This window comes from Acanthochromis polyacanthus, chromosome 15 (genome assembly GCF_021347895.1).
Source record: "Acanthochromis polyacanthus isolate Apoly-LR-REF ecotype Palm Island chromosome 15, KAUST_Apoly_ChrSc, whole genome shotgun sequence".
Classification (NCBI taxonomy): Eukaryota; Metazoa; Chordata; class Actinopteri; family Pomacentridae; genus Acanthochromis; species Acanthochromis polyacanthus.
The window spans coordinates 29642603-29663168 of NC_067127.1; the positions used below are offsets into that span (position 1 = coordinate 29642603).

General features: G+C 38.0%; 2 protein-coding genes across 5 annotated transcripts in view; both read right to left on the reverse strand.

Annotated features, from left to right (window-relative positions):
* sptbn1 (spectrin, beta, non-erythrocytic 1) overlaps positions 1-20566 on the reverse strand; it is a 196083-nt gene that overhangs the window by 54723 nt on the left and 120794 nt on the right. For all 4 annotated transcript variants that reach the window (XM_051959560.1, XM_051959559.1, XM_051959558.1 and 1 more), the window contains 6 exons: positions 10636-10809; positions 3410-3501; positions 3230-3310; positions 1360-1475; positions 1173-1285; positions 175-362 (listed from right to left, as the gene is read on the reverse strand). In XM_051959560.1, coding sequence (XP_051815520.1) covers positions 175-362; positions 1173-1285; positions 1360-1475; positions 3230-3310; positions 3410-3501; positions 10636-10809 — 764 coding nt within the window. The remainder of the gene's footprint in view (positions 1-174; positions 363-1172; positions 1286-1359; positions 1476-3229; positions 3311-3409; positions 3502-10635; positions 10810-20566) is intronic.
* slc30a6 (solute carrier family 30 member 6) overlaps positions 1-20566 on the reverse strand; it is a 580472-nt gene that overhangs the window by 29809 nt on the left and 530097 nt on the right. The window lies entirely within an intron of this gene.

Sequence of the window (20566 nt, forward strand, 5' to 3'; positions counted from 1 at the left end):
AAATTAAATTGTCTACAATCCAATGTTGAAAAACAGTCAAAAGAGGTGAAATAATTGGAGGTGCATATATTTTAATGACACTTCATGAGCATCATGTTGTGTGTTACCATTTGATGGAGACTCATTTTAAAACCTTAATAGAGTTTAAAGTTGGTTTTACTGTGTTCTACTGACTTTGGCGGCTTCTCCACAGTGCGGTAGGTGTTGAAGGCCTGTAGCTGCTGCTGGACTCCCACTAGAGAGTTGGCAAACTTCCTGTTGTTGAGGATGATGATGGTCTGTTCGATCCACTCCAGCAGGTCAGACGCCAAAGACTCGTACTTCTCGATCATCTTCTCCGTCTCGATGGCGTTATCCAGAACCTGCAAAACACAGAGGATGGAAAAACAACAGCATGGACGTGAAAAGGACGTGATTTGTAATATTTCTGCGATGAATTGGTTCCTGGATAATGTTTCACTGTTTATATCAGTGTTAAAGTAAATCAGAATGAAAAAAATGTATTAAGTTAATCTGAACTTTAAATGTGTAAATATAACTTCTCTTGCCTTATTGTAGTGCTGATTGTAAATATTGTTGTGTTTTAATAATTGCTATTTAATGATGTAAAATTTTAACATACTTTGCCGCTCTGCTTCAAAAGATAAATATGTAAAATGACGCAACACAAAAGACAATTAATCAAGGTATTCGTTAATTTTATGAATCTACACAAACTTAAATAATTTTGACTGGATGTGTAAAGATATTTATATGTGCTTTTTCATCGTTGTGTTACCATTAAATATATTATCTGTGTAGCCTGAATAATGTAAAGTGGCTAAAGTCAAATTAAACACATTCTCTCTTGTTCTTAATGAAAACATAACTCATTAAAAGTAATAATTAGGTGATAACTTTAAATATTATGTTTTAGTTTGTATTTGCTTAGTTGTTGTCATGTTTTGAAAGATAAAGTTAAAGAATTTGATTAATAGCTTCAAATTCAGATTTTTTCTGACACCTTTTACTCTTACTGATTCATTTGTGCTCAGTTTTGACTGCTGTCTGAGCTTTTTCTGACTTTTAGAGGCATTTAAATTTAAATTTTCATTCAGTAATGTGCATGTGTGCAGACAGGGGTCAGTAAATGCAACATCTGCTGAGCTGACAACAAATAGCTTTTCTGTCACCTTTCCGATTCTCTTCCCCTCCACCTTCAGGGCCTTCATCTTGGAGAAATAGTGGTAGTAGGTGACCACGTAGGTGATGATGGACTTCTCATCAGGATGGTCCACGCTGATGTCTGCAGAAAGAAGAATATTAATAACAACATATCCTGTGTAGTGATAAACCATGTGAGTCTGTGCCGTTTGTTACCTTCAGGGTCCAGCAGCTTGGTGAGGCCCAGGTGCTGCTCGGCCAGGTTAAAGGCATTCTGTAGGTTGTAGTGAGCATTTGATTTCTTCAGCTTGTCAAAGTCGATCAGGTCTGGCCTGAAGAAAACAAACAACAGAAAGGTTAAAAGTGGAAATATTAAGGCTACATACCCCTACAACCTATACAATAAAGAACAAATACGTTCATAGCCTTTGCAGCTCCACCAGGAATACAATTCTTGTATTTTGTTGGTCTAAAATGGGTCAAAATCACATGTTTGAGACAAAAATAAAACACTGCAATCAGCTCTCAAAATACCTCACATATATTATTTTATTGTACAATATGAACTCTCCCTACAGGTTTAACAGCCAATAGTGTCTCTGGCTAAAACTCTAATTCTCAGTTCTTCTTTTAGCTCACATTTTTCAGATTCTTCTGATGCCTGAGGTCATAATAACATCATCCTCAGCTCATTCAATACTTGTGACCAACATGTGGTCATTCCAATTTTCCCCATTAAACAGAAAAGAAAACAATGAATGCAGGTCAAGTCTGACGTCCAGAAATGACCAGCAATCACAGCACGGAGCTGGAACGACTTCAGCCACAAACAAAATTAGATTACTTTTAGAAAATGAATCATGTTTTTGTGGCCGTCTGTTCTGAATATGAGCTTTATTTTGTTTAACGTGGATGAAGGAATCTGCAGTCTGCTGACGATCAGCTGAGAATCTGCAGAGACATGAACACAAAGGTCGCTGTGATGATGGAGTTACTGTGTAGGAAGCTTCTTGGTGGTCATTTTTCATGTATTTCTATTTGATTAACCCTCTGAAACCAAAAACTTAAAGTAATTGCCAAGATGACACAATTTATCAGTCAGAAGCTGCAAGAATTCTTAGATTTCCAACTTTCTAATGGTCCTCAAACTACTCGCGCAACTTCTTTCTAGATGTGTCGTTTGAAAAATTCCTCAAAATAACCAGTTTGCTTTAACCAAATTGCGTAGAAAGAATTTTCCAGTATTTATTACAACTGAGAAAACTTTAGTCACTCAACTGAGACCAACAGTCATGCCACAAAACTTCAGGAAGTTTTTGGTTGAAATACAGAGTGTGCTTACACAGAGTGGGAAGGTATCAAGAAAGGAAATAATTGAAAAATGCAAGTAGTAAAATATCTACAATATGTGTGACATGCTACACAGAAGACATGTCTGAGTTCTCTCTACCTCTAGTCGTGGATCTGCTGTTTCCAGAGAGGTGCAAGACTTTATATTGCAGTGAAAAATGATCCCACAGTGAGTAAGAATATAACAGAAGCAGCAACAAAATTACCAAGAAACTGCATGGAGTTCAGAGGGTGAAAACGAAGAAGGCGGCAGTTTGTTGTCTTCTTCTGTAGAGGCTTAACGGCACTGAACAGGTCTTATTTAACTTTTTCTTTTCTCAAAATTTATGCTACATTTTAATGGAAACCAAACTTATGGTACCAGCATCTTGAAGCATTTCCTTTCATAAGCTGTCTTCTTTTCAGGGAATATTTTGACCTTTAATGCACATTTCTTGCATTTTCTTTCAGGTTTTTTTATGTGCAAACTGAAAATGTGCATAAAATCAGGTCTATGGAAACACATGCTGCTTTTAGCCTATTGTTCTCATGTTTCTTTCAGTTCTGCTGCAATATTCTTCGCCATTTCTACCAAAATAGCTTAATTGTGTCATTTAGCCTGGATACAGTTAATTTACCTGATCTGACATCCGCTGCAGGGCTGCTGGTAATTTTTTGTTATTAATTATCAACATTACTAATAAATTATCTTTCATTATCCGAGATGTGCGGGTTTTGTTGTGGTTGCAGCTCCTACCTGTGTTTGTGGATGAGAGCGTTGAAGGCCATCCCGTCTCTCCAGCTGGTGCTGAAGTTGTGGATGTTGACGTTCGGATATCTACACATGAACAAGACATTTTGTATTTTGTCAGCTTCACTCTGCTGATTTTAATTACCTCATCTTATTACAGTTGACTGATGGTTGATTTAAACTTACCCTGCGGTCTTCATCTGACACCAGAGCAGCAGAGCATCTTTAGCCGACTTCTTCTCCTTGTTGTCCTCTGTCTCCACACTGATGTCCTGGATCTGAGACACACAGACGTACAAGAAGCTTTTATTCTGAAATAGGTCACTTCTCAGTGGATACATTTATTTTTAATATCAGGAGTCTGATATTGTTTGTAATTGTCTTTGTGAGTCAGCAAACCAAAGTTAGGCCACAGCTTTGATGGCTTCAAATGAAAATAAACACACCACCATGAATTTGAACAGATTTTTTAGGGATACAAAAGGATAATTCGTCAGCCATCAATCTGATTAATTTTAATCTAATCAACAAGATTGTAAATAATAACAACCACAGAAGCACTAGCTAGACATGCAGTTTATGTTTAATATTAGATGATGAATATATGAAGGCATCTCGGTATTCTTGAGCTAAAAGTTGGTGCTTTTTCTGTTTTTCTCTACAGATTTTGAACACAGCATCAATGCTTCTAACACACATTAAAGCAAACATGAAAGAAAACACGAGACTTTTCTTCCATACCATCAAACATATCAGCACCTACTTTTTCAGACTCATGTATGAATCAGTCCAAAATAACGTCGTCCTGACTTTAACCCTCTGTTTCTTGATGTCAAATCGTCAAACAGATTCCTTGAAAGCATGACAACTAACCAGAACATCCACACTTTGTTCCGGTGTTCTCCTGGACGCCAACATCTGTACTTCATTAACCTTTCAGGAATTTCTAATGTAAATTCGTAAAACAATTCTGAAACCTTCTCCATATTATCAATCAAAAGCACTCTGACGTCGTAAACAGATCTTTGAAGGAGGTAAGACCAATAAAAAATGCTCTAAAAGTGAGGAAACCATTATAAAATGAAAGTCGTTGCTTTCTAATGATGGCTAAAGTTATCTTCATTGTCTAAAAAGGTCCTGAATTGCTAAAGACATCCTCAAAAGACAACTTTTCTTCCTGCAGCCAACAATTTGTAAAATTCCTCCATTTGCTCTTTATTTTTTCATTTGATTTCATTTTAAATATTTAAAAATTTTGCAACTATCACAAAACTGTTGGCCTTGAAGGATCATTGAAGTTTTTTTGTTCTTTTTCATTCTCACTTTCTAAGAACACTCAAACCTTCTAAAGATGTCTTTGGTTTCTACAGATGTACATCTTCTAAAGTTATCTTCAGTTCAGAAAGATAAAGCCACACTTTTTGAAAACTGTCAACTGTCCAGAAAAATAAAGTCCATACTATCTAATAATGTCCTCTGTTTCTAATACCGTTTCCACATTTTATAGATGTTCTAACTTTCTAAAGATATCCTCACTCTCTGAAAGTTTCTTGTTCTAACTTTCAAAAAAAAAACTTCCATACTCTCAAAAAATGTCTACACTTTCCTAAGATGTTGACAGTTTCTAAGGATTGGAAATGGAAAATTGTCCACATTGGTGGTTAAAAATTACTTAACTCTCAAAGATATTTTCACTTTCCTCAAATGTTCTCACGTAATAAAGACGTCCCCACATTCTAAAAATGTTCAAACTTTCAAAAAACTGCCCCACCTTCTAAAGAAGCTTCTAAGGATGTCTATAGTTTCTGAAAATTGTCCACACTAATGGTTATAAATGACTTAACTTTTAAAGATATATTCACTTTCCTAAAATGTTCTCACTTCATAAAGACGCCCTCAATCTCTAAACATGTTCAGGCTTTCTAAAAACTGTTCACAGCTTCTAAAGACGCCCATAAGTTTTGTGGTCAACACTTTGTCGGAATATCCTCACTGCCGAAAGATACTTTATTTACTTTCTAAAGTTGTCTACACCTTTGAAGAATGTCCACACTCACTAAAAACACTTCATAGACAGTGCAAATGTCTTCACTTTCTGAAACATGCCCACAATTTCTAAAAGTGTGGAAAAATGTGTTCTAAAAATGTCCTTGCTTTCTAAAGTGTTCTCACATTTTGTGAAAAGAGCCCTTCACTCGCTAAAGATACTGTTTGGAACTTTTGAACGAACGTCCTTGCTCTCTAAAAATGGTTATAAATGACTATTTAAGGATGTCTGTAGTTTCTGAAAATTGTCCACACTGATGGTTATACATGTCTTAAACTTTAAAGATATCTTCACTTTTCTAAAATGTTCTTAATAAAGATGTTCTTACTCTCTACAAATGTCCAAACATTCGTGGGATCACTTTCTCAAACATGTCCGCACTTTCTAAAAATTGTCCACACCTCCTACAGACACTCACAAGTATTGAAAATTGTCCACACTGAGGACGAAGAGTTTCTAAATTTCTACAGACTGTGAATATAGCTGTCAGATGCTGACAATTCTAAGGATGTCCAGAGTTTATGAAAATTGTCCACACTGATGGTTAAAAAAGACCTAACTCTTTAAGATATCTTCACTTTCCTGAAAAGGTTCTTACTGAATAAAGACGTCCTTGCTCTCTAAAGATGTCCAAACTTTCTAAAGATACCCACAAGTTCTGAAAACTGTCCACATCGATGACTGAAAGTTTCTACAGTTCTAAAGATATCATCATTTTCTTGAGGATGTATTTGCTCTTCAAAATCGTCCACACTTTCTAGAAATATCCTTACAACCTACAGACAATTTTAATTACTTTCTAAAGTTCTCTCCACCTTCTACAAATGTCCACATTCTCTAAAAAACACTTAATAGATGTCTTAATAGAAGATGTCTTCACTTTCTGAAACATGCCCACAATTTCTAAAAATGTGGAAAAATCTGTTCTAAAAATGTCCTTGCTTTCTAAAGTGTTCTCACATTTTGGAAATGTCCCAAATTTCTAAAGATCTCTTCACTCTCTAAACATTTCTGGTTGTAACTTTGGAACAAACATCCTTGCTCTCTAAAAATAGTTATAAATAATTTAACTTATAAAGATACCTTCACTTTACTAAAAATGCTCTTACTAAAGTTCTCATTTCTCTCTCAAACATGTCTGCACGTTCTAAAAATTGTCCACACTTTCTAAAGATATCCACAAGTTTTGAAAATTCTAAAGACATCTTGACTTCATTGAGGATGTCTTTGGTCTCTAAAAATATCCACACTTTCTAAAAAATTGTACAGAGCTTCTAAAGAAGCCCACATGTTTTGTGGGCAACATTTTGTAGGAATATCCTCACTGCCTAAAGACAATGTCCTTACTTTCTACAGATGTCTACACCTTCTACAAATGTCCACACTCTAAAAACACTTGGCAGATAGCGAAGATATCTGTCAGCTGTTCACGTTTCTAAGGATTTCCAGAGTTTATGAAGATTGTCCACACTGATGGTTAAAAATGACTTTACTCTTAAAGATATCTTCATTTTCCTAAAAGGTTCTCACTTAATAAAGACATCCTTGCTCTCTAAAAATGTCCACACATTGTAAAGACACCCACAAGTTTCAAAAAATGACCATGCTGATGACTGAAAGCTTCTAAACTTCTAAAGATATATTCTCTTTCTTGAGGATGTTATCGCCCTCTAAAAATGTCCACACTTTTTAGGAATATCCTTACTATCTAAAGATATTGTCCTTTCTTTCTAAAATTGTCTAAACCTTCCAAAAAAATCAACTCTCTAAAAGCATTTGACAGATAGTGAAAATATCTTCACTTCCTAAGACATGCCCACACTTCTAAAACTACATGCTGTCCAAAAACAAAAGCAAAAAAAAAGTGTTCTAAAAATGTCCTTGCTTTCTAAACATGGCCTCACTTTCTGATAATGTTGTAACATCTAAATTTTCCAAATATGTCCTCACATATTAAAGATGTCCACATTCTTTAAAAATACCAACAGTACATGAAGAAAACTGTCCACATTGTACAAAAATATGGTTTTAATAAATGCCCTCACTTCTAAAGACTATTACTTTCTAAACAACACCCACATCTTGTGAAAAGATGCCCTTACTTTCTAAAAAGGTCTTTACTTTCGACAACAATTTTACTTTCTAAAACTGTCCCCAGCTCCAAAAACTACCCTCTATTTCATAGAAATGTCATTACTTTACTAAAATGTCCACACTTTCTAAAACCATCTTCACTGTCACACTCTAAAAACAGCTCTAAAAGTTGTTCTAATAATATCGTCTCTTTGTACAGATAAATGTCTTAAAATGTCCATGTTTTCCAGACACTTCTTTGCTCTACAGAAAATGTCATCAGTTTCCACAAGCGTCCCATCTCACCTTCATTGGTTGACATCCATCAGTTGACAGCCTGAACACATCACATCACCACAAACCGGCATCAGCAGCGAAGAAGCAAACATGACACAAGCTCAAGTCCTTCTGTCAATCTGCACTTGGCTCCATTTCACTCTGCCGCCGGATTTAAAACCACTAAAGACTTTGTTGTTTTTTTTTAATCCTCAAAGCTTATAAAAGCTAAATCCCTTTCACCCATTCTCCCCAACTGTTTGCTGTCTCTGACGATGACATCAGCCCTCGGCGACATGCCAACATCACGACATACAGTAAAACAGCGTCACACTCTGTTTCCGGGGGCATTTTTCTGACTGTCATTTCATTCAATAAGCAGATAAAGAGCAGAAAAATAAGTGCAAATTGTCCAAATCACAGTGAATTATAAAGTAATATACACATGTGGACAAAATTGTTGGTACCCCTCAGTTAAAGAAGGAAAAACCCACAATTCTCACTGAAATCACTTGAAACTCACAAAAGTAACAATAAAAATTTATTGAAAATTAAATAATCAAAAACAGCCATTACTTTTGAATTGTTGATTAACATAATTATTTAAAAAAACAAACTAATGAAACAGGCCTGGACAAAAATGATGGTACCTCTATAAAAGATTGAAAACTATTTGACCAGAGTGACATGATTAACTCAGGTGTGTCATTTAATTGACATCACAGGTGTTTCCAAACTCATAATCAGTCAGTCTGCCTATTTAAAGGGAGACAAGTAGTCACCCTGCTGTTTGGTGAAAAGGTGTGTACCACACTGAACATGGACAACAGAAAGCGAAGGAGAGAATTGTCCCAGGACATCCGAAAAAAAATTATAGACAAACATCTTAAAGGTAAAGGCTATAAGACCATCTCTAAACAGCTTGAAGTTCCTGTGACAACAGTGGCTCATATTATTCAGAAGTTCAAGACCCACGGGACAGTAGCCAACCTCCCTGGACGTGGCCGCAAGAGGAAAATTGATGACAAATTGAAGAGACGGATCGTTGGAATTGTATCCAAAGAGCCCAGAGCAACCTCCAAAGAAATTAAAGGTGAACTCCAAGGCCAAGGTACATCAGTGTCAGATCGCACCATTCGTCGTCGTTTGAGCCAAAGTGGACTTCATGGGAGACGACCAAGGAGGACACCACTGCTGAAAAAAACTCATAAAAAAGCCAGACTGGAATTTGCAAAAATGCATGTTGACAAGCCACAAAGCTTCTGGGAGAATGTCCTTTGGACAGATGAGACCAAACTGGAGCTTTTTGGTAAGGCACATCAACTCTATGTTCATAGACTCAAAAACCAAGCATACGAAGAAAAGAACACTGTCCCTATGGTGAAACATGGAGGAGGCTCAGTAATGTTTTGGGGCTGCTTTGCTGCATCTGGCACAGGGTGTCTTGAAAGTGTGCAAGGTACGATGAAATCTGAAGACTATCAAGGCATTCTGGAGAGAAATGTGCTGCCTAGTGTCAGAAAGCTTGGTCTCAGTCGCAGGTCATGGGTCTTCCAACAGGACAACGATCCAAAACACACAGCCAAAAACACCCAAGAATGGCTGAGAGAAAAGCGTTGGACTATTCTAAAGTGGCCTTCTATGAGCCCAGATCTGAATCCCATTGAACATATGTGGAAGGAGCTGAAACATGCCATTTGGAGAAGACAACCATCAAACCTGAGACAGCTGGAGCTGTTTGCTCATGAGGAGTGGGCCAAAATACCTGTTGACAGCTGCAGAACGCTCATTGACAAATACAGAAATCGTTTAATTGCAGTGATTGCCTCAAAAGGTTGTGCAACAAAATATTAAGTTATGGGTACCATCATTTTTGTCCAGCCCTATTTCATTAGTTTGTTTTTTTAAATAATTATGTTAATCAACAATTCAAAAGTGATGGCTGATTTTGATTATTTAATTTTCAAAATTTTTTTATTTATTGTTACTTTTGTGAGTTTCAAGTGATTTCAGTGAGAATTGTGGGTTTTTCCTTCTTTAACTGAGGGGTACCAACAATTTTGTCCACGTGTGTACATGACAACTCTTAATATATCAGAAAATAAAGCAACGTTTCATTTTTAGGGACAGTAATGTTTATATATCTGTTTCCATACATACAAATAATGTAGATTTTTGGGTTGCCATATGACTCAATGACTCAGTGGACAAAATGACCAAATCATCAGAGTCCTTCTGATTTCAAACTTTCACCTTGTCCTGGGATGCAAAATAGCACCATTACCCTTAAACATAAAGGGAATATCATGTCCATGAGGAGCCTACAATCAGTTAGGCAAATACTTAGATCACAGTTGATTATTCACCTTTTGGGGATGCAAAATCCTGGATGGGAATGATACCCTGTGCACCATTTGTTTTTTGCCCTATTGTCATCCAAATTTCATTAAATTTGATAACTCTTGGGTGTCTGTTAGACTTGACATTTGTTCTTAGGATGCAAAATGGCTCAACAGCATGCAAAGCACCAGCAAAATAGCACCATTACACTTTAACACAAAGGGTACATGATCATTTAACTTTTGGGAATTCAAAATCATGGCTGAAAATGATTTTAAAAAAAATATATCAATGCATGTGTTTATCCTTTCTTGGGTTGATCTGACTTGAACTCATTTTGAGACACAAAATGGCTCAACAGACTGAGCATTACTATATTTTAACACAAAAGAATAATGGTTTCTACCTTCTGGAGGCCAATCTGACAACAATTATTCAACACATTAGGGGATGCAAAATGGTTCAACACAGCAAATCTTCAGAGTATCCTTCTAATTTCAGCTGAGACTGAATAAGTTCACCTCATCTTGGGATGTAAAATAGCACCACTATGCTTTACCACAAAGGAACCATTTTGTATACCTCCTTCTTCAACACATCTGAGGATACAAAATGACTCAACGGACTAAATCCGCTAAGGTGACCCATGGAGTTCACCTGATCCTGGACTATTTACCTGGAAGCGGAGGATGATGGTCCAGATGAGGCCCAGCGTCAGGCGGTGGTTTCCGTCCACGATGTCATGGGAGCCCATGTTCTCCAGATGAACCCTCTGTTCCTTCAGGAACTGCAGAGCTTTGTCCACGTTCTCCAGACAGTGGATCCTCATCCGGCCCTTGGTGGGTTTGGGCTGAAACGAAATTAAAAAAACAGAACTGAGTTTATTTACAGCCTCCAAAAACCAGAAACCGTGAAGGGCTTCACACTGAAACATATAAACACAAAGAGGAAGCAAACAGCTGCAGACACAGCTGAGTGACTTCAAAACTGACCGTTTTTGTTTTCACACTTTTTTTCTGAGTTTTACTGGGATGGGGAAATTTATTTAACTCTTCCTGCAGCAGCTGTAAGATTTTTATGTTCCTCTATTATCATGTAAACAACATGAAGTCATCACTTTAAAATGAAGAACACCTGGAACAATGCACGGAAAAAAGACAAACTATTTAGATGCATTAAAATACAGTGGGTACAGAAAGTTTTCAGACCCCTTGAAATTTTTCACTCTGTCATTGCAGCCATTTGCCAAAATCAAAAAAGTTCATTTTATTTCTCATTAATGTACACTCAGCACCCCATACTGACAGAAAAAACAGAAATGTAGAAATTTTTGCAAATTTATTAAAAAAGAAAAACTGAAATATCACATGGTCAGAAGTATTCAGACCCTTTGCAGCGACATTCAGATTTAACTCACATGCTGTTCATTTCTTCTGATCCTCCTCGAGATGGTTCTGCTTCTTTATTGGAGTCCAGCTGTGTTTAATTAAACTGATTGGACTCGATTAGGAAAGGCACACACCTGTCTATATAAGACCTTACAGCTCACAGTGCATGTCAGAGCAAATGAGAATCATGAGGTGGAAGGAACTGCCCAAGGAGCTCAGAGACAGAATTGTGGCAAGGCACAGATCTGGCCAAGGTTACAAAAGAATTTCTGCAACACTTAAGGTTCCTAAGAGCACAGTGGCCTCCATAATCCTCAAATGGAAGAAGTTTGGGATGACCACAACTCTTCCTGGACCTGGCCGTCCAGCCAAACTGAGCAATCGTGGGAGAAGAGCCTTGGTGAGAGAGGTAAAGAAGAACCCAAAGATCACTAGCCAGGCGGGGCGGCATGGCTCAGTGGGTAGAGTGGCTGTCTTGTAACTGGAAAGTTGCTGGTTCGATCCTCGGCCCGTCGAGCTCATGTCGAGGTGTCCCTGAGCAAGACACCGATCCCCTAATTGTTCCTGGTGGGTTGTGGTTAGTGCCTTGCATGGCAGCTTCCGCCATCAGTGTGTGAATGTGATGTATCATGTAAAGTGCTTTGGATAAAAGCGCTATATAAATACAACCACTTACATTTTACCATTTATCACTGTGGCTGAGCTCCAGAGATGCAGTCGGGAGATAGGAGAAAGTTCCACAAAGTCAACTATCACTGCAGCCCTTCACCAGTCGGGGCTTTATGGCAGAGTGGCCCGACGGAAGCCTCTCCTCAGTGCAAGACACATGAAAGCCCGCATAGAGTTTGCCAAAAAACACATGAAGGACTCCCAGACTATGACAAATAAGATTCTCTGGTCTGATGAGACCAAGATTGAACTTTTTGGTATTAATTCTAAGCGGTATGTGTGGAGAAAACCAGGCACTGCTCATCACCTGCCCAATACAATCCCTACAGTGAAACATGGTGGTGGGAGCATCATGTTGTGGGGGTGTTTTTCAGCTGCAGGGACAGGACGGCTGTTTGCAATTGAAGGAAGGCTGAATGCGGCCAAGTACAGAGATATCTTGGAGGAAAACCTCTTCCAGAGTGCTCAGGACCTCAGACTGGGCCCAAGGTTCACCTTTCAACAGGACAATGACCCTAAGCACACAGCTAAAATAACAAAGGAGTGGCTTCAGAACAACTCTGTGACCGTTCTTGACTGGCCCAGCCAGAGCCCTGACCTAAACCCAATTGAGCATCTCTGGAGAGACCTCAAAATGTCTGTCCACCAACGTTCACCATCCAACCTGACAGAACTGCAGAGGATCTGCAAGGAAGAATGGCAGAGGATCCCCAAATCCAGGTGTGAAAAACTTGTTGCGTCATTCCCAAGAAGACTCATGACTGTACTAGCTGAAAAGGGTGCTTCTACTCAATACTGAGCACAGGGTCTGAATACTTATGACCATGTGATATTTCAGTTTTTCTTTATTAATAAATTTGCAAAAATTTCTACATTTATGTTTTTTTTCTGTCAGTATGGGGTGCTGAGTGTACATTAATGAGAAATAAAATGAACTTTTTTGATTTTGGCAAATGGCTGCAATGACAGAGTGAAAAATTTCAAGGGGTCTGAATACTTTCCGTACCCACTGTATATGGCATTAAAGACACTTTTCACAGTTTTATTTTATGTTAAGAGTCATATAGACTATATTTTGTTTCAATCACATATTACAGCATAGCAAAATTGTGCAAATATTAATAAACTTTTTTTTTTTTTTTGCAGTTTTAGAGCCTGTTTCCTGTTTTTATTGAGTACACAGGCAGTTTCTCTATGATTAGGAGCCACTTATTGACTTCACAGAAAACAAAATCACTCTGTGCTAGTGTAACAATTGGCGTTTTGAAGAACAAACATAAATAATGATGCCTGATAGGACCCTCTATGAAGGTTTGTTGCAGGAGACATGAATGAAGAGGATGTGATTATTTCTGAGGGATTTTCAGGGTCATTTAACGCTCTGATTTACTGCAGATATTCGTCCCTGAATCGACAGGCAGATGTGACAGCTCAGTTACGCAACAAATACATGGAAATAAACTGAAGCTGAATGTGACAAAATCAGAAATATCAACACAAATAGCAGCAGGTTTCCTACTGTTTTCAAGACAGACTAAACGTCGCACCAACACCGGTCTCCTTTAAAATATGTGTGTTAAACTGTTGATTACAGACATTTTTTCTTTGCATGTACCTTTTGTTTTACTGCAACAGCTTACTACTCTAATCTCAAAAGGAGCAATTAGTAAAAACAAAGTCGATGTAAGTCGGCTTCTGGCTTGGAAGCTTCACTCTTGGGATCACAAAACCTGCCAGTGGGTTTGAAAGACACGTTATCTTTTAAAAAAATGTTAAAATTACACACATTCATGACAGAAGTTACAATAACACGACTATCCCATTTTCAACTTTCCAAGGGTCCTTAAAGGCATCAGGACTTTCCTAATCTAATCCTCTCAAAATCATTTTATTCAATATACCTTGTTTCTGTTTAAAAAAACAACATTTATTCTATTTGGAATCCGCAAAAACCGAAACATTCAGCTCTCCTTGAAGCAGTTACGAAGCCATTAGTGACTCAGCTGCGACCAACAGTTACGAGACGAAAATTCAGAGACTTCTCAACTGAACTGCAGGATGTGTTTACACAGCAGACAAGTATGGAAGCAAATTTAAAATGCAAGTAGTTAAATAGCTATATTATGTAGAGCCACTATGTTTTTTACAGAATTAAATCAATGAAATTCAATGCTTCATTATTTTTAAAAAGACATTTCTGAGTTCTCTCTCCTAGTCATGGTTGTCTGGTTTCCATAGAGGTGCAGGACTTCATATAGCAGTGAAAAATGAGCCTACAGTGAGTGAAAATACAACAGGAGTTAAAATTGTTTCATATTCGACATCCTTAACTTTATCTTGTAAATTAGCGTCCGAAATTAAATGGGAACATTTGCAATGGAGTTCGTCAGCCGCTTCCACCACTGAACGCGGTAAACTACTTAATTGGAGCTGGACTTCAAACAATTTATACACGGCGTCTAAAAGCGTAAAAACTGCAATGTCTACAGTGTGAGAGGAGACGGTGTATTTTTGGTTAAATTATACAATGTTCGCCGTCAAAGTCATTCATATAAACTGCCTGTAATGTGCAGCAAATAGTAGTTAACCGGCGCCAGCTCTTCAGTGACCTTAACGGGTCGGTACCTCTAATACAGATGCTACGGGTACGGGTCTGTACCTCTAGTACAGATGCTACGGGTACGGGTCCGTACCCGTAGCATCAACCTAAAAAAAAAAGAACTTGAATAAACACCTGCATCATCACTGTTTGCATTGACAGATCTGCAATCAGTCTGCAGTACATTAAATTCCATATTTAAACAATTATCAACTAAAGAAATGTCCACATATAATTTTTAAAAAATTCTGTATGAACAGAACCTATGAATGAAAAATAAAATTTCAGTGGACCTTAAAACAGCACAAAAACAACAACAACAACAACAAAAAAAAGACAGTGACAACTTAAGGTCTTCAGACAAAACAGGACATTTGAGAAAACACTGATCCATGTTTTTCACTGTTGTCTGACATATTTACAGACCAATCAAGTTAATAACTGATGATGAAAATATTGATTACTGGTGTCAGAAAAGTCAGAAACATCAACTGGAAAAACACAGATTTTTCACTATTTTCTGACATTTTTGTCTGTTTTCACAAAGCAAAAACAGAAACACCCGAAAGAAAGATTTATGTTAAGAAATCTTCATTTAATTCTATAGATTTAACATTAGTGAAGCCACAAAAGACTATTTCTGTGTTATTTTCTTGTTCCTGAAAAAAGCAAACCACTACAGGACAAGTTGGGGAATTCTTAGGTTTGTCTGTTTATCAGCACAGAGTAGCATCTTTTAATCAACTGACGCCTGATTAACTAGTCTGTCACTTACATGAACATCAGCAGAATACCTGGTAGGTACAGAAACTGACAAAGTAACATTAAAAAATGACAATGACAATATAGTAAAAACATACAGCTGCAAATATTCTAAAATATTTGTGTTTCCTCTACAGACTGTGTTCATTTAGAGCCACAGATTGAAACCAAACCAAAGATAAAAATGCAAAGTTTGTCCTGAGAAAAGGTCAACATTTCTCCAGATTATAAAGAGATGAATCCTCTTTGGTGTTAGAAGCATTAGAAGCTCTGAACCAAAGAACTGTCAGAGTCCGTGGGTTCTCCAAGTCAAGTGAGAAATGAAGTTTACCCCTCGTTAGCCAACAGTCTGCACTTTAAACCCGAACACTCCGACTGAACCTGATCCCTTTGTTGTATTCAGAGATTTTCCGCCGACACGAACCTGCTGCTGTAAAACCAACATCTTCATTTATGAGGACTGATTGTTATTACAGAGTTCTGTGTTCTGTCTGAGTGAAACATGGAGGATTAAAGTCGCAGGATGTTCTCAAGGAGCAAAGATGGAATTAACACGAGTTTAAAGGCGAGACAACAGGAGCCGACCTGCTCAGTGTCAAACTGACTGCAAATCGACTGCTCACAATTCTGTTTGTGCTTTCCATCCTCACATAAAGAAGACGGAGGAGGCAGTTTGACTTTGCTTTATCAATCTTTAAAGCTTTATCATTATGACTGACTGATGTAACATGGGGTTCATGTTCATTTGCATGTGCTATTTAGTTTAAATTGTTACAGAATGAAAGGACTATAAAAAAATACCTTAAAAAGAGGATGGAGATGCGAAAGTGAGTGATGTCTGCAGTAAGATTTCTACATTATGTGAAGGGACAAACCAGTCTGCATTAAATCCCAGCAATTAAACACAAAGGCTGCAGCTGTAAAAAGAACAAAAAACAACAACAAAAATACTGCTACAGAGAATTTTAGGGCATTTTTCTTTAGGAAGAGAGTTTTTCTTCTTGTGGTGCCACCAGAACAAAACATTGTCTGTCTTTGTATTTTAAACTTTCATCCATGCAAACTGTGGGAGTAAAAAAGCCTTTCATATTTTTAATTTTGATTTAATTTCAGATTTTATCAAATAGAAACCAGTGAAACAGATGTGAAAATGTGCCACTGGATTTAGTGCCAGCAGGTTTTTGAAAGGCATACCATTACATTTTTTAAAATTCACAAAATGGTACCTTTTATTGTCTGAAGAAAAAGTGAAACTAGAAAAAAAGATTTATTTTCATCTTTAACCATATGTAATGATTAGTTCATAAATTTTTCTGTTTGTAAAATTAGACAAATCTAAACCAAGACTCATGACATTTCATCTGAATTGGATAGTCTACATTTCTCATTTAAAAAAAAAAATGCCAAAATTACACCCTTTGGACTAACGAAATTCTTTTAAAAACAAGTAATTCTGTTGTCTTTGGTGCAACTTAAAAGTCATTAGTGACTCTGCTACAGCAAAAAGTCACATAAGGAAAATTCTGGAAGTTCTTAATCTGCTGCCTCCACAGCCTGACTGTTGACTAGTAGCATGGAACAAAAAGAAATCATGGAATATAAATAAAACAAGGCACAGCATCAATAAATAACCACAATAAAATAACTACCTACATGTCAGATTTACAGTTTTCTCAAACCAGAGTCCATCAAAAACTAAAAATTCTGCGCTCCTCTGCACAATCATCACACTTTCAGTGACTCTGCTGCAGCCAACAGTCATGTGACAAAAATTGAAGAAATCTTATCCGAGCTGATGACGACCTGCACTCTCGTCCGGTTCTCCCCGCCCTCCGGCCGTCCTCATTGGACCACCCTCCAGCAGCTCCTCCTCTGACCAACCAGAGGCAGCCAGGCACCACACCTGCTCACTGTAAAGCACCACCATACCATCAGTCTTGGTGGCTGGTGTTTAGACCAGTCCACCCTGGTGCTCTCTCTGTTTCGTGGTTTTGGGTACTTTTGTGTGGTCTTTTGGTCTGGAAGCACTTGTGGTTGTGCTCCAGACAACTCTGACCTTTTGTTAGCAGCTTTTGTTTAGTGTGGAGACTGAGGCTCCACTTGTGTAGTTGCTAACTTTGTATAGAAACCACTATGTATGCTGAGCTTTCGTAAACTATGCTCATGATGTATACTGTTTTAGAGGCACCAGTTCTGTTTAGTTGTTTTGTACACATTTTGTATTAGTTTGTGTTCTTGGTGGTGGGTGTTGCTTCTGTAATTCAGTTTGGCTAAGGAGTTTAGTTGTTTTCTTTGTGTTTAGCTTAGTTGTAAACTCTGTTAGCCGTTATGTTTTATTCTGTTCTTTGTTTTAGCAACACCCGCCAGTCTTGTGTTTTGTTGTCACCTTTTTCGTTCCCTTTTACTACTAAGCAATAAATCCCTTCACCTAAACCAATTACATCTGGTTATTTTGTTGCATCCAGCCAGCCCCTAGAGGTTGGATCGTAACAAGTGGGGGCTCGTCCGGAATGTACTAGGGGTCCGGATTACTAGGGGTCCAGGATCCACTAGTGGTCCCGCAGCTAACAGGTAAGGTGATTTCATTGCTTAGTAGGTTATTTTGATTTTGGTGTTGGTGGTGGATTTTTGGTTTGAGGTGGTTGGTGATGGTTTTTGTTTGTACAAACCTAGGGGTTTGTATTTTAAGGGGAGGGGTGTTACGGCCACCAGTATTGGTGTGCCGTTCGTTCTGAGGTGGTGCTTTGTTGGGCCTTTTGTTTGGGGGAGATTTGTGTGTAGGTTCAGCGGTGGCTTGTTGTAGAGCCTTTTGGAGCCCCAGCTGCCAGCCGTTTCAGCTGACGACCGAGCTGATGACAACCTGCACTTTCGTCTGGTTCTCCCCGCCCTCCAGCCATCTTGATTGGACCACCCTCCAGCTCCTCCTCCCCGGACCAATCGGAGGCAGCCAAGCACCACACCTGTGGACTATAAAACCCCACCACGCCATTAGGCTTGGTGGCTGGTGTTTAGACCAGTCCACCCTGGTGCTCTCTGTGTTTCGTGGTTTTGGGTACTTTTGTGTGGTCTTTCGGTCTGGAAGCGCTTGTGGTTGCGCTCCAGACAACCCTGACCTTTTGTTGGCAGCTTTTGTTTAGTGTGGAGACTGAGGCTCCACTTGTGTAGTTGCCAACTTTGTATAGAAACCACTATGTATGCTGAGCTTTCGTAAACTATGCTCATGATGTATACTGTTTTAGAGGCACCAGTTCTGTTTAGTTGTTTTGTACACATTTTGTATTAGTTTTTGTTCTTGGTGGTGGGTGTTGCTTCTGTAATTCAGTTTGGCTAAGGAGTTTAGTTGTTTTCTTTGTGTTTAGCTTAGTTGTAAACTTTGTTAGCCGTTATGTTTTATTCTGTTCTTTGTTTTAGCAACACCCGCCAGTCTTGTGTTTTGTTGTCACCTTTTTCGTTCCCTTTTACTACTAAGCAATAAATCCCTTCACCTAAACCAATTACATCTGGTTATTTTGTTGCATCCAGCCAGCCCCTAGAGGTTGGATCGTAACATGCCTCCTCCACATGTGGATGGCTTTGCTATCTTCTTTTTTTTGTTTTTTTGATATTTTCTCGCTTTCATCATCATACTTTTAAGCTCCTCCTGTTTTTAATGACTTCATGGGTCACAGATGTTAGTTTCAGGATGTTTAAATCTTGAAACACTCTGAGATTATAAATAAAACAAAACACAGCAATAATAAATCACCACAGGAAAATAAATGTCTACATGTCTGTTTAAAAAATTTGCCAGAAATAAACCATTTGCTCTAACTAGACTCGGTATAAAACAAGAAATTATACGCTCCTCTGTGTAACCATAAAGCCATTAGTGACTCAGCTGCAACCAACAGTCACATGACAAAAATTTAGGAAATCCACAACCCAACCCATAGCAGCAAGGAACAAAGAGAAATTTTGAAATGTGAATAAAACTATTCACAACAATAATAAGCACAATAAAATAAAAGTTTACATGTTTCACTGGAAAAAGAAATGTCAAAAACAAACCATTTCTCCAAACCGCATTCTGTCAAAAATTTTTCTCATTTGTTCATCAGCTCTTTCTGTTATTAATGACGTCTTGTGCTGCAGATGTTGCATTCAGATGTTTAAGTCTTGAATAAATCTTGAATATAAATAAAACAAATCACACCGATAATAAATCACCACAAAAAATAATTTCTATGTTTCATTTGAAAATTTGCCAAAAAAAACCATTTGTTCAAATCAAATTCTTTAAAAAGCTCAAAATTCAGTGTTCTTCTGCACAATTGTGAAGCCATTAGTGACTCAATTGTGAGCAACAGTCATGTCACAAAAAAAATCAAGGAATTATTAGCCTGCTGAAACCACACATGGATGTGAGGCTCTCGTATTTCTAAAGCTCTTTTTGTTTTAAATTACTTAAAGGATGTTTAAATCTAGAAGAAATTTCCTAACCAAATTCTGTCAAAAACCAAAAATTCTGTGTTCTTCTACACAATCGTGAAGCCATTAGTGACTCTGCTGCAACGACCAATCATGTGACAAAAATTCAAGGAAATCTCGGTCTGCTTTCTTGGATTTCCTCATTTTCTTCATCACACTCTTTGGTTCTTTTAGCTTTTAATGACTTCTTGTGCTGCAGATGTTGCGTTCAGGATGTTTAAATCTGGAATAAATCTTGAATATAAATAAAACAAATCACAGCAATAATAAACAATCACAATAAAATAACTGTTGGAGCAGCCGTCCTGCAGTCCGTCCACCACATGTCGTCCGTCTGACCGACCGAACGACGGCCAGGACGCCGTCCAACAACAACACCGCCGTCTTTGCTTTTCCTCACGCAGACACAAACAGCTGAAAGCCGCTCAGTGACTCAGGATGCAGAGATATTTTGGACTCTCGTCTGCCGGTGGACCGAATCCAACAAACCGCCCTAAGATCCGGTTCTGGCGGCTTCATCCAGCTTCACATCAGCACCTCAAGCCGTGAAAACAAACAGCTTCACCTCCTTCAGCAGCTCCACACGGGAATTTCCCCCTTCAGGTTTCCTGCTGTGTCATGAGACAAGGACCTCAGCTAAACCTTCAGGCCTCAAGTTTACATCGGAGCAGCTAAAACGCCTCCGTGGTAAAGAGAAAATAAATCATTTCAATCTGATAACC